The sequence below is a fragment of the Carya illinoinensis genome, chromosome 1, assembly GCF_018687715.1.
Source record: "Carya illinoinensis cultivar Pawnee chromosome 1, C.illinoinensisPawnee_v1, whole genome shotgun sequence".
Taxonomy (NCBI): domain Eukaryota; kingdom Viridiplantae; phylum Streptophyta; class Magnoliopsida; order Fagales; family Juglandaceae; genus Carya; species Carya illinoinensis.
In genome coordinates, this window is record NC_056752.1 from 35366197 (window position 1) to 35377512 (window position 11316).

At 39.0% G+C, this 11316-nt stretch overlaps 1 protein-coding gene across 3 annotated transcripts; it reads left to right on the forward strand.

The window, feature by feature from the left end:
* Window positions 1–216: 216 nt before the first annotated feature.
* LOC122316193 (26S proteasome non-ATPase regulatory subunit 1 homolog A-like) lies at window positions 217–8442 on the forward strand. 3 transcript variants are annotated; one of them, XM_043132728.1, is made up of 14 exons: window positions 217–354; window positions 510–719; window positions 3630–3699; window positions 4134–4239; window positions 4394–4505; window positions 4585–4753; window positions 4883–5358; window positions 5462–5597; window positions 5695–5943; window positions 6031–6251; window positions 6342–6600; window positions 6851–7083; window positions 7166–7688; window positions 7885–8442. In XM_043132728.1, the coding sequence occupies exons 2-14, from the start codon at window positions 574–576 to the stop codon at window positions 8206–8208; spliced, it is 3024 nt and encodes a 1007-aa protein (XP_042988662.1). In that variant the 5' UTR covers window positions 217–354; window positions 510–573; the 3' UTR covers window positions 8209–8442. The 3 variants fall into 3 exon arrangements, with proteins under 3 accessions (XP_042988662.1, XP_042988668.1, XP_042988672.1); XM_043132734.1 differs by having other exon boundaries at window positions 222–354; window positions 566–719; XM_043132738.1 differs by lacking the exon at window positions 217–354 and adding an exon at window positions 1145–1202 and having other exon boundaries at window positions 593–719.
* Window positions 8443–11316: the final 2874 nt, after the last annotated feature.

Here is an 11316-nt window from a genome sequence, read left to right on the forward strand (position 1 = left end):
GAACTCGGACTCAAACATAGTCCGGATTGGTTGGGTTGCAGTGCTTACTATATATAATAAATATATATTTTTAAAATCAAGTTTGGAAATCTAAAATTCTCATATCAAACTTAAAATTTTTATCTCATCATTTCATCTTTCATAAATTCTCATATAAAATATAATAAATAATTCAACATTTTAAATCTCAATACAATTTTTTCAAATTTCAATACAATAATATTACTAAAATTAATATTTTAAACTCTTATCTCAAACTCAAAATTTTCATCTCTATCCCAAACTTAAAGTCGGAATACAAAATCGGAGTTAGAGCGCGTTAGAATCGAAGTTAGATCAGTCCAACGAGTCGTGGTAAGGACACTTCCAACTGGACGGAAAGTCAGATTTTAATTTTTGCTGTACCTAATTCAATTTCGATTCATAAAGCATTGAGCAAACAAATTACACTACGATCATTCGTAACTTCGTTTCAACTCTCTCTCTCTCTCTCGCGTTTTCTCCAATAGGCTACGGTTCGGGGTCCCATTTTTTCTTCAAGATTAAATTCTGAGTAATTCTGCGGTGACATTCATGGCGGCGACAATGGTGAGCTCCGCGGGAGGGCTCTTGGCGATGCTGAACGAGGCGCACCCGTCGCTCAAGCTCCACGCGCTCTCCAACCTCAACAATCTGGTCGACAACTTTTGGCCAGAGATCTCCACCAGCGTTCCTGTCATGTACTCTCTCGTTCTCTGTATAATTTTCTGTTATTGCTCGGTCTCTTTTTAATCAGGGTTTCGGTTCTGGATGCGCTTGATCTGTTATTTGTTGAGAAATTGAGACGGAAAGACATAACATGTGAATAATGAACTTTCTTTCGTCTTTGTTCTTTTTACACATTGTGGGAGATAATAGAAAGCAGAGGCTTAAATCTATTTTTAGAAATTTCTTATTTTTAGTCTTTAGCGACCTTCTACTTTGATTCTTGTTTACTATTTCCCAGTGGAGGATGATATTTTTTCTTGTTAAAGTAATACAGCGAGGGCTTCTTTAGTAAGGGAAAGATTGGGGTTTGTGGTTTTTATTGAAATTGATTGGCTAATGGGGAAGTGAGCAAAGGAAGAGACTATTTTCAATTTGATGGATACTCTAATGGTTGCAGACCTAAACCGAAAAGGAAATACCCAGCTTTATCATGCCGCACGTGCAGTTACTATGGGGTAATTTTTTTAATATTGGGTTCTTATTCTTATTCTTGCATCAATCTCAACAAGTTGGGGTTCGGATGGACTGTAATCTCTTGCCAAGATGTTAAAAATAGATGAACATATGGTCCTGTGGTAGTTGTTTAGACTCAAAAGGCAGTTGTAATGGCAGTGTTGTTGGTATAGACTGCCCTAGTTGTGATTGGTTGTATTTTTTTTTTTTATAATTATTGTCAATGAATTTATGAATTTATTAAAAGAGTAAAGGGGTGCTACCTAAGTACACTAGCTGAGTTGTGATTGGTTGTCTAGCAGATGCTTTTGATGAATATATATCAATGAATTTATTAAAGTTGCAAAGGGGCACTACCCAAGTGTATTTTGGTTTTTGGGAGGAGAAGAGAGAAGAGAGAGAGGGAGGGGGGGGGGGGGGGGGGGGGGGGGGGTACATATTAGAACACCTATTAAGGAGGGAAATGGGAACATTAATAAATCTTTCAAAGAAGAAAAGCTAGGGTTCATATGGATATATGACAAGTCATACAATTATTTGAGCATAAAAAATTTTAACTTTAGGCACATTCTCTATTTCTCTCGCAATCTTCAAAATTGCGGGAGTTGCATTCAATTCAAATACACCGCATTAAGCATAACAAAGCCATCCTCCATACATCTACGCTCATATTACCTCTCTGTTTACCACCCCCTCATTTTGCTATTGCTTCACACTAGTCAGGGGCATCACCCATTCAATCCCAAGAATGTGAAATATTGACACTCCCTTGGGCTTAGCCACAAATGGTCAATAGTTTAGGCCACTCTTCTTGCACGTAGAACTCCAATCCATCACCATAAGGCGCTTCCTCGTCCTTACATGGTCCATGGTCATAACTTTGCCTAGCATTGTCGTCCATACAAGGAAAGCCACTCTCAAGGGATCCATTTTCTTCATATAATTTCTATAAAGAAATGAGTGTTTGGTTGTAAGATGCAATATTTTTTATAAAAAGATCTATCCTCAAACTTTTTCCTTTCCTTTTTGATAAGTAAGAATCCTTCATAAAAAAGCACAAAAGGCAATCAAGTACGTTGGACAAACTTTTTCCCATTGAATTAATCATCCATTTGACCCTTAGGGGTGCTACCTGCCCTATACAGATGGGTAGCGCCCTCCCTTAACCCCCCCCCCCCCCCCCCCCCCCCCCTTCTGCTGGGGCAGGGGGCAGCAATGCATAGAACTGATTGGTAGATATTTCAACCCACCGTTAGTACTTCACCCAGCAACACTCCAAATAGACAAACCCACAGATCCAACACCAAATCTTCACATTCCAATCCCAAAATATAGATCAAACTTCAAATATGTAGATCCAATCATAAATTAAAAAATAAAAAAATAAAAAAAAAGTTGTGAAGAACAACTTACCAACAACCATGTCTTAGCCATGGGTCTCACAAAGGTAAGGTACAGATGACCAAACCATGGCCATGGGGAAACTCGCGATCATGGCTTTGTTGTGGGTCTATGTGCAGACCCACGACCAAGCCATGGCCATGGGTTGCAAAAACTCAAAACCACGACTTGGCTGTGGGGCTCTAAAGACACATAGCACCACCCACGACTAAGTTGTTGAAACCCACGACCATGGCCATGGGTCTCTCGGCTACAACCAGCTTGAGTGACCCACGACCATGGACTTGCAAGAAGAAAGCTGGAAGAAGCTGAGAAGGAGGAGGAGAATGAGAAGAAGAAGAATAGGAGGGCTAGAAGAGACGAAGAATGGAAGAGAAGAAGTTGAAAGCCGAGCGGTGGACTGAGAGGATGGGAGAGAGAATAGGAGTGTTTGAATGAGGTTAAATTGAATTTTTTCACTTATATAGTGTGGGGTGGGTAGGACCCAAGCTCGCCCCTGCCTGTTTCATTTCATTTTAAAAAAAATCCGCCCACTTGCCCAGGGTAACGGCCGGATTTCCTACCCATTTCCCTTGTGGGCTGGGCAGAATGGATGGGCTGGCCACTATCCTGGGGCCTGCCACCCACCCCTTTTGATCCTTGCTTTAACTGCAATCTAAAAGAATGCAGGAGGTTGAGGAGCAAAGAAACCAATTTCACTTCCCAATCTTGTACTTGTCTGATAAAGGATATACTTGAATGTGGGATGCCATTATGCTAGTACTATCTGGCCATTGACACCTCTTTGCAACAAGATATCATGGACAATTCTGGGTTGAGTTCCTTTAAGGCATGCTTTTAAGCACTCTTTTAAGCAATTACCGTGTCTCTGTTGTGCAAATTTTTCGAACACTTAAAACAAGTGTAATAATCTCTAGCTTTCATTGCTGGACTTCTGATTTGTTGCAAGGTATTTTGTTTTTTTCGTAGGTTAATGGTGGTACTGTGTTTTTTTATCTCTTGACAGTCTATCATTCATTGTTGTGCAGAGAAAGTTTGTATGAAGATGAAGAATTTGATCAACATCAGAGACAACTTGCTGCCCTACTTGTGTCTAAGGTAGAAAGCTTTAGTTGCTCTCTCTCTCTCTCTCTCTCTCTCTCTCTCTCTCTCTCTCTCTCTCTCTCTCTCTCCACCCCCACTTTTTCCTTTCCATGGTGAACTAGCAGTTCTTTGCTTCAAACACAATGATGTTGCTGCTTTTGCAAAATCCATTGTCTTCTGAAATGAGAGCCTTTGGGTCCAGATGTGTTGGGTGGCAAAAGAGAGAGAATATCGAAGTGCTAAGACCATTTCGAGAATTGAGTGGCTGTAATTTATTTTTGACTCTGTAGTAGCTATTTAGAAGTGATTAGACTAATATAACAAATAGATTTTGCAACTGTGTCTCATTGCATCTATTGGATATCTATATTTTCATGTTTTCCCTTTTTGCTCCTTGAATATCTAGTTTTTACCAACTTGCTCTTGTACATGGAAATTTTTTGTCTCAGGTCTTCTATTACTTGAGTGAGCTTAACGATGCGTTATCATATGCTCTTGGAGCCGGTTCTTTATTTGATGTGTCAGAGGATTCTGATTATGTTCATACGCTTCTTGGTATGAGTGATCGCGTTAGTTAAAAATATCAATGGGTTGAATTTTGATCATAACATTCAATTATCTTAAGAGGTTGAAGTTATATGTGTGTTTGAGGAATTTTATGATCATAATATGTTTACATGTAGTTTTTTCTTTTTGATCCTTTTCACAGCTAAAGCTATTGATGAATATGCCAGTCTTAAGACTAAGGCAGCAGAATCAAATGCTGAATCAGCAAAGGTGGACCCTAGATTGGAGGCAATTGTGGAGAGAATGCTGGATAAGTATGTAAAACTGCCCTTTTTTCCCAATTGAAAGTAGCACCTCAGATGTTTAAGCTAAGCTTAGTATTTCTTCATTTAGGTGTATTGCTGATGGAAAATACCCACAAGCTATGGGTATTGCAATTGAATGCCGGCGATTGGATAAACTTGAGGAAGCAATCACAAAGAGTGATAATGTTCAAGGCACTTTATCTTATTGCATTAATGTCTCTCATTCCTTTGTTAATCTTAGAGAATATCGACGTGAGGTAAGTACTGTGCTGTTTTAGTTCTCTGAATATGTATAGATGGTATTTTTATACTAGCTGTTTGACCTCCTGATTCTTGGTCCAAGGGGGTGAGTGACAGACATCGATCCTTTTTGGTTGTTCCTACAGGTACTTCGTCTCCTCGTTCAAGTGTATCAAAAGTTGTCTTCTCCTGATTATTTGAGTATATGTCAGTGTCTTATGTTCTTGGACGAACCTGAAGCTGTTGCAATTATATTGGAAAAGCTTCTCCGCTCTGAAAACAAGGATGAAGCTCTTTTGGCACTTCAAATAGCTTTTGATCTTGTAGAAAATGAACGCCAGGCATTTCTCTTAAATGTGAGAGATCGCCTTTCAATTCCCAAGACTCAACCTTCAGAACCAGTGCAGCCTGGATCTGTTGAACTAGATGCTTCTCAGAATGAAAATCCTACTGCCCCAGAGGATGTTCAGATGACTGACGGGAGTACTGCATCTAATTTGAATGTGCGTGAACTCAATCCAAGTGAAGTAATATATGCTGAGAGGTTGACCAAAATTAAGGGAATTTTGTCGGGAGAGACATCAATACAGTTGGCACTTCAATTCTTGTACAGCCATAACAAGTGAGACATTTGCTTGGTTTATTTTTAAATTTTGTACCCTTTCTGTTCCTTAGAAACATTTGTTTATTAGGTCCTTGCTGAGTTGGCTTCAATTTGCATACAGATCAGATCTTCTTATTCTTAAGACAATTAAGCAGTCTGTTGAGATGAGAAATAGTGTCTGTCATAGTGCAACGATTTATGCTAATGCAATTATGCATGCTGGAACAACAGTGGATACATTTCTAAGGGAAAACCTAGTGAGTCAGTTTTTCCTTTCATACTGCATTTTGGTGCATGTATACTTCGGCAAGTGTGTGTTATGTTCTTATTCTTGTGGATTCTTGAAATTGTCAGGACTGGCTGAGCAGAGCGACAAACTGGGCTAAGTTTAGTGCGACTGCTGGTCTTGGAGTTATTCACAGAGGCCATTTACAACAGGGAAGGTCACTGATGGCACCTTACTTGCCTCAGGGTGCAGCTGGTGGTGGTGGCAGTCCATACTCAGAAGGTGGAGCTCTTTATGCTTTGGGTCTTATACATGCCAACCATGGTGAGGGCATCAAACAATTCCTTCGTGATAGCCTGTGCAGTACTAATGTGGAGGTACTGGTTTTAGAACATTGGCATCCTTTTCTCGGGACAGAATTTTTTTGTTATAAACGAAGTTTATATTGGGACTTTTGGGTGCAGGTAATCCAACATGGTGCATGCTTAGGTCTTGGTTTGGCAGCTCTAGGAACCGCAGATGAAGATATTTATGATGACATTAAAAATGTTCTCTATACTGACAGTGCTGTTGCTGGTGAAGCTGCTGGCATCAGTATGGGTTTACTCATGGTTGGAACTGCTAGTGAGAAGGCAAGTGAGATGCTTACTTATGCACACGAGACACAACATGAGAAGATCATACGGTAAAGTTTGCTGTAGTGACATGGTTGTGGGACTGAGGCTTCTCTGTATATGATTTTCAATTTTGTGTATTTGGTTATCGGATGTTGCAGGGGTTTAGCATTGGGAATAGCCCTTACTGTCTACGGAAGAGAAGAAGAAGCAGACACACTAATTGAGCAGATGACTCGTGATCAGGATCCTATATTACGTTACGGTGGTATGTATGCATTGGCACTGGCCTATAGGGGAACAGCAAACAACAAAGCCATTAGGCAGCTGCTCCACTTTGCTGTATCCGATGTGAGTGATGATGTCAGGAGGACTGCTGTTCTAGCACTTGGGTTTGTCCTGTACTCTGAGCCAGAGCAGGTTGGTGATTTCTTTTTTCTTCTGTTTCTGTGCTGCCCAATGTTTTATTTTTTGGGAGTGCCATTCTCAATGTAACATGATGCATGTTTTTCCCTCTCTTTCTTTGAATATCTTTTCTGCCCTTCATATATTTTCTAAATCTTTTTTATTTTATTTGTGTTTAATTGTACACTTTTTGTGGGTTATTCTTGACTGTTTGTTAAGTTCTCTTGTTGTATTGCTATGGATTCATTGCAAAATTAATCTGCAGACTCCTCGAATTGTCTCCCTGCTGTCTGAGTCTTACAACCCTCATGTTCGATATGGTGCGGCTCTTGCAGTGGGCATTTCCTGTGCTGGTACTGGCCTGAGTGAGGCTATATCTTTGCTAGAGCCTTTGACATCAGATGTTGTTGATTTTGTTCGTCAAGGTGCCCTCATTGCAATGGCTATGGTTACGGTCCAGATTAGTGAAGCCAGTGATTCTCGTGTTGGAACTTTCAGGTATTGTTTTCTTATATTTTATCTTTTTCTCAGACCTTTAATTTGTTGTAATCTTTCTAATTTCTTCTTATTTAATTTCTAGGCGACAATTGGAGAAAATAATACTTGATAAGCATGAAGACACCATGAGCAAGATGGGTGCAATCTTGGCCTCTGGGATTCTGGATGCAGGTGGAAGGAATGTGACCATAAGATTGCTTTCCAAGTCAAAGCATGATAAAGTCACGGCAGTTGTTGGTCTAGCAGTTTTCAGCCAGTTTTGGTACTGGTACCCCCTTATTTATTTCATAAGCTTGTCATTCTCACCAACTGCTTTCATTGGACTGAATTATGACCTAAAAGTCCCGAGGTTTGAGTTCTTATCACATGCAAAACCATCACTTTTTGAATATCCTAAACCAACAACTGCACCAACGACTACTTCCACTGTAAAACTGCCCACTGCAGTTCTGTCAACATCAGCAAAGGCCAAAGCTAGGGCGAAAAAAGAAGCCGATCAGAAGGCTAATGCTGAAAAGGCATCATCTGGGCCAGAGTCTTCATCTGCTGGTCAAAATAGTGTGAAAGGAAAATCATCTAGCGAGAGGGATGGGGACTCTATGCAGGTAATTATCAGCCACTGCTGCTTGGCCATCACCTTACCCTTTATGGTGATTTACATTGATATTATTATGGTGTTAATTTATTAGTTAAAAAATGAATCGATTGGTCTATACCCTATTGCCAGACTCAATTACTTTAACACATTTTGGTTAGTTTCGGGCGTTGCATAATGATGATTTCCTACTTTCTGTATGGCAGGTTGATGGTCCAACAGAGAAGAAATCCGAGCCTGAGCCTTCTTATGAGATTCTGACTAATCCTGCCCGAGTAGTTCCTGCACAGCAAAAATTCGTTAAATTTCTGGAAGAAAGTAGATACGTGCCAGTAAAGTTGGCACCTTCTGGGTTTGTTCTTCTTAGAGATTTGCATCCTACAGAACCTGAGGTATTGTCCCTTACAGACACTCCGGCAACAGCAGCATCGGCTGCTGCTGGAGCAGCAACCGGACAGCAGGGTTCTGCATCCGCCATGGCAATTGATGAGGAACCTCAGCCTCCTCAACCCTTCGAGTATACTTCTTGATTATGGTCTTGATCCATCTGTTCATTTTGGTGGTGAGTTTATTTCAGTCTTTGAGAAACTTCATTGTTCTGGCCATGCCAAATGTTATAGCAGTTTGCTGGCAATCAATCAAAAGAAGAGAAACAGGGAATTTATGTTTTTAATGTGCGATCCCTTTTGCTCTCTTGCAACTAACACGTCTTTTATGTACGATTTGAACAATCTGTGTATTTTACAGCTCATTACTGTTGGTCATCCTGAATGATACTTTTCTCTCTTCCGCCAAGAGTATGATGACCTAATGGCATATGATTTGGTTCTACAAATAAAAAACCTGGATTCGACTCTTCCACCCCCACTATATAAAAATTAAAAAAAAATTAAAAAAAAAAAAAAACTTACAGAAAAATATTACTTTTCTACTTCTCTCTTTCTCCCTTAAAACCAATATATATGTATATATATATCGAGCCTAGAAGGCAAAGCCTCAATGTTGAACGGCCCATTAAGCTGATTAAACTTGACTTGGTTACGAATCCAAACCGATTTCAGTGTAATTTTTCACGACTGATTCAAACCAATTCTAGTTTATTTAAATTTTCTATAATTCTAAAAAATTGTGTTCCAAATATGAATAGTTTTCCTTTTTCCTATTATTGTACGAAAATGAGAATGGTAAAAATATTAAATGATAAAAAATTGAATTTATTTACTCAATTGGTTGATAAGAAAAAATTTGGTGAGCGATGTGTAGTTTGTGTAGTCGAAAAACTAAGAGAAAAACTTCTTCTTGTATATTTCATTGACTGTTATCCAACTATACATATATATACAATGACCATTATATCCTCATAACATACACTTAATTACAATTATGTATTCTAACACTTCCCCTCAAGTTGGGGCATATATATCATACAAACCTAAATTGGAACAAATAAGCTTTAGTTGACTATGACACAGTGGTTTGGTAAACACATCTACAAGTTTATTAACAGACTTCACAAAGTGTGTAAAAATGTCACCACTAAATATCTTATCTCGAATGAAGTTACAATCAATCTCAATGTATTTAATCCTCTCATGGAACACATGATTAGACGCAATATGCACTGCAGCTTGATTGTCACAAAATAACTGAAGAGGGATAGAAGCTGGAAATCCAATCTCATGAAGAAAGTGTTGCAACCATGTCAGATCACTAGCAATGTGAACCATTGCTCTGTATTTAGCCTCCACGCTAGATCGAGCTACTACTATTTGCTTCTTACTCTTCCATATAACCAAGTTACCTCCTACAAATGTACAATATCCACTAGTCGATCTTCTATTTGAAAGAGATCCTACCCAATCAACATCTGAAAAAGCTTCAATTCTAAGATGTCCATTTGGTCTATACAACAATCCAATGCCGGGAGCTCGCTTTAGATGTTAAAGAATATGGATTGCAGCATCCCAATATGAGACCCTAGTCATTTGTAGAAATTGGCTCAATACACTTACTGCATAAGAAATATGAGGTCTAGTGATAGTCAGATAATTTAATTTTTAACAAGTCTTTGATACCGACCTGAATCTTCAAACAACTCTCATTCCTCTTTCAATAGTTTACAATTTGGATCCATAGGAGTGTCAATAGGTCGTGCACCCAACATGCAAGTTTCCTCCAAAAGATCAAGTACATATTTTCTTTGCGATAGGTTGATACCCTTCTTTGATCTGCTGACTTCGATTCCAAGAAAGTATCTAAATTTGCCCAAGTCTTTTGTCTGAAACTAATCATGTAAAAATTGTTTCAGCCTGGCGATTCCAGCTAAGTTACTCCTAGTAATTACAATGTCATCTACATATACAACCAATAAAATATGACTTGCATCACTATGTAAATGAAATACCGAGTGGTCCGTTTGGCATCTACGAAGACCAAATGCCAATACAGTATCAGAGAACCTCCCAAACCATGCTCAAGGAGATTGTTTCAAGCCATATAATGTCCTTTTTAACTTGCACATAGTACTTCGACACTCTCCTTGAGCAACAAACTTAGGTGGTTGCTCCATATATACTTTTTCATTTAAGTCACTATGTAGGAATACATTTTTAACATCCAACTAAAATATGGACAAATCCAAATTAGCAGCCAGAGAGATTAATACCCGAAGATATGAAATTTTGGCAATGGGGGAGAAAGTCTCATCGTAATCAATGTCATAAGTTTGAATGTAACCCTTAACAACCAAGTGAGCTTTTAGATGTTCCACAGAACTATTAGGATGAAATTTGACTATATATACCCATCTACAACCAACAGGTTGTTTTCCTGGCAATAGAGGAACAAGATCCCACATCCCATTATGATGAAGAGCATCCATTTCATTTTCCATAGCTGTCCTCCATTCCGGATCAGATAAAGCATTCTAAACTGTCTTAGGAATAGAAAATTTTGAAAGTTGAGAAGTAAAAGATGAAAATGATGGAGACAATGCATGACAAGAGACATATTGGCTAATCAGATATTGAGTAACATAAGAATGATTACCTTTTTGGAGAACAATAGGTGGAAATTCTGAAGCACTAGGTAACTCAAGATCTGAAGCACTAGGTAACTCAGGATCTGAAGACAGAGACAAAGTTGGTGGAGGCAGTGGAGCTGGGGGCTGTAAGGGATGCGAGTACACCTGTAAGGGGACAAGAGAAGGCACTAAATGGGATTGAGTAACTGTGGGTGATTATGGAGGAGAAAGGGTAAGAGTAAGTAATGGTAGAGGATCATACTCAACAACCGAAAATGTATATGAGAAATAGGTTATGGACTCAAAAAATGTGACATCAACACTCATGAAGTAGCATCTAAAAGTAGGACTATAGTAACGATATCATTTTTTAGTCCAATAATAACCAACAAAGAAACACTTGGTAGCATGTGGATCAAGCTTATCAAAACCTGGGCCAAGGTTATGAACATAACAAACACACCCAAAGATTTTGGGTGGAAGAGAAAATGATGGCAAGGAAGGAAACAAGATAGAGATGAGAGAGGAACCATCAAGGATAGATAAAGGCATACGTTTGATAAGGTGACACGCAGTAAGAACACTATCACTTTAGAAACGTTTAGGAACATGCATG